Source organism: Sphaeroforma arctica (assembly GCF_001186125.1).
Source record: "Sphaeroforma arctica JP610 unplaced genomic scaffold supercont1.1996, whole genome shotgun sequence".
Lineage (NCBI taxonomy): Eukaryota > Ichthyosporea > Ichthyophonida > Sphaeroforma > Sphaeroforma arctica.
The window spans coordinates 3,987-5,924 of NW_014038562.1; the positions used below are offsets into that span (position 1 = coordinate 3,987).

At 39.4% G+C, this 1,938-nt stretch overlaps 1 protein-coding gene across 1 annotated transcript in view; it reads right to left on the bottom strand.

Moving 5' to 3' along the window:
- Positions 1-1,678, bottom strand: part of SARC_11988 (hypothetical protein) — a gene marked incomplete at both ends in the record, with an annotated part of 3,846 nt that extends 2,168 nt beyond the window's left edge. Inside the window, 4 exons of the mRNA XM_014293913.1 lie at positions 114-200; positions 633-797; positions 1,439-1,593; positions 1,670-1,678. Of these exons, the coding sequence (XP_014149388.1) occupies positions 114-200; positions 633-797; positions 1,439-1,593; positions 1,670-1,678 (416 nt within the window). The remainder of the gene's footprint in view (positions 1-113; positions 201-632; positions 798-1,438; positions 1,594-1,669) is intronic.
- Positions 1,679-1,938: the final 260 nt, after the last annotated feature.

Here is a 1,938-nt window from a genome sequence, read left to right on the forward strand (position 1 = left end):
TAACTTACTACTACGTACGTAGTACGTATATATATATATATATATATATATATATATATATATATATATATATATATATATATATATATATATATATCAGACGATCTACATACTTTGCTGTGTCAGTACCAGTGTCACTGTGCTCCACAGTGGGAGACGAAGAACGGCTCTGTGATGTCGAGGCTTTGCACGAGCAACTCCTGTTAGGTGTGTATAGTTGTGTACAAATACAATTGTGTAAAATGAACCGAATGAAAGCGAATGTAAAGAATAGAAAGCATTGAATTGAGTGCCGCCGTACTATAGCATGAGCAAATCTGGTTAGGGGTGGATAGTGGGTACCTCTTGTATTATTTCACAAGGCATTGAGAACACCACACGCACGATACTAGCCCACTAATGCATACATGATTGTGCAAAATTAATTACGCAAACACTAAGAATATCACACTGGTCCAGCACAAGCAGCACCTGCATTATAGACACCGTGATTGCGAACATCAACAACAGGACATGGGAAAGAAATAGACACGGCAGTAGGCGACCATACGGCGGGTGGCATGTACTTCAAGAGACTCGTGCACCCCGTCGCATAGACCTCATTTCGATATAATGTGGTAAGCGTCACATACTTCAGCTTTGCTTTGTCCTTGGTGATGATCTTCTTGGCTCGCTCGTACTTGTCCTCGAGGTCCTTGTTTCGCTTGACCAATTCTTTGTTGTGGCTGTATAGGGCCCAGCTAATCTCGGTGCGTTTGTTGACATCCTTCTCGAGTGCTGCGATGTCTTTCTCAGCGCTGTATGTATATTACTTGATAATAGCTTAGACTCTTGCTACACACAGCAGTATACACACACATATAGAGGGTGCTCGCGCAGGAGACTTTCTAACCTCCGATGTGTCAGCGTAGATCAATGCAGCTTTTAATACCATTGACGGCATTTCCGTGATATTTTGTACGATATACCGAAACTTGGTACTGCATTCGGAAATGTATTTAAAGATTTATAGATCTGTATCTATATCTATATTCATGTCTATATCGCTATCGATATCTATATATATATATATATATCTATATCTTGATCTATATCTTGATCTATATCTATATCTAAATATATAGCCATATTTATATCTATATTATCTATAAATATAACTATATCTATAACTAAATCTATATATATATCTATATCTATATCTTCATCTACTTTATCTCTACCTGTATACGCAACTACGATGTCAGAGTATCACAGATCCATTTTTTGAACAATGTGTGACGCAAACGCGTGCAATGCACCTCCCTTAACATAATCCACAGGTAATGTACTTAAACCACAACACAATCAGGTACTATTCAGAACCAAGGCCAGCCCGTGCATCACACAGTTCACACACATTGAGATACTCACACTGTGCATGCCCATTGAGAATACATACGCTAGTAAACGCTTCCTCAGTCCATCGGTATCGTCTGTGAACGCCTGTGTGTTCCTCTCAATTGTAGCACGCAAGCACTGGTTGGTGGTCTCCTGGCTGTTTACTATACGCAGCAGATCTTCGCGCAGAGTTTCAAAGTGAGCGTCTACCTCCCCCTGCCAGCCCCGAGAATGATATGACAGTACACACACGTCAGTTGTGAAGCAAATCGATAAGGCGCTATACACGAACCATGTCCATTGACAATCCAAGGATAGTCCATGTGATACGTCCGGAAAAATAAACACGGACATGAATATATTCATCAAGGTGACTACGAACAAGGATATGAATATATTTATCAATGAGAAGATGAACACGGATATGCATATATTGATCAAGATGACTATGAACACGGATGTAAATTTATTCATCAAGGTGACTATGAACACGGAAGTGAATATATTCATCAAAGTGAAGATGAACACGGATATGAATATATTCATCAAGGTGACTATGAA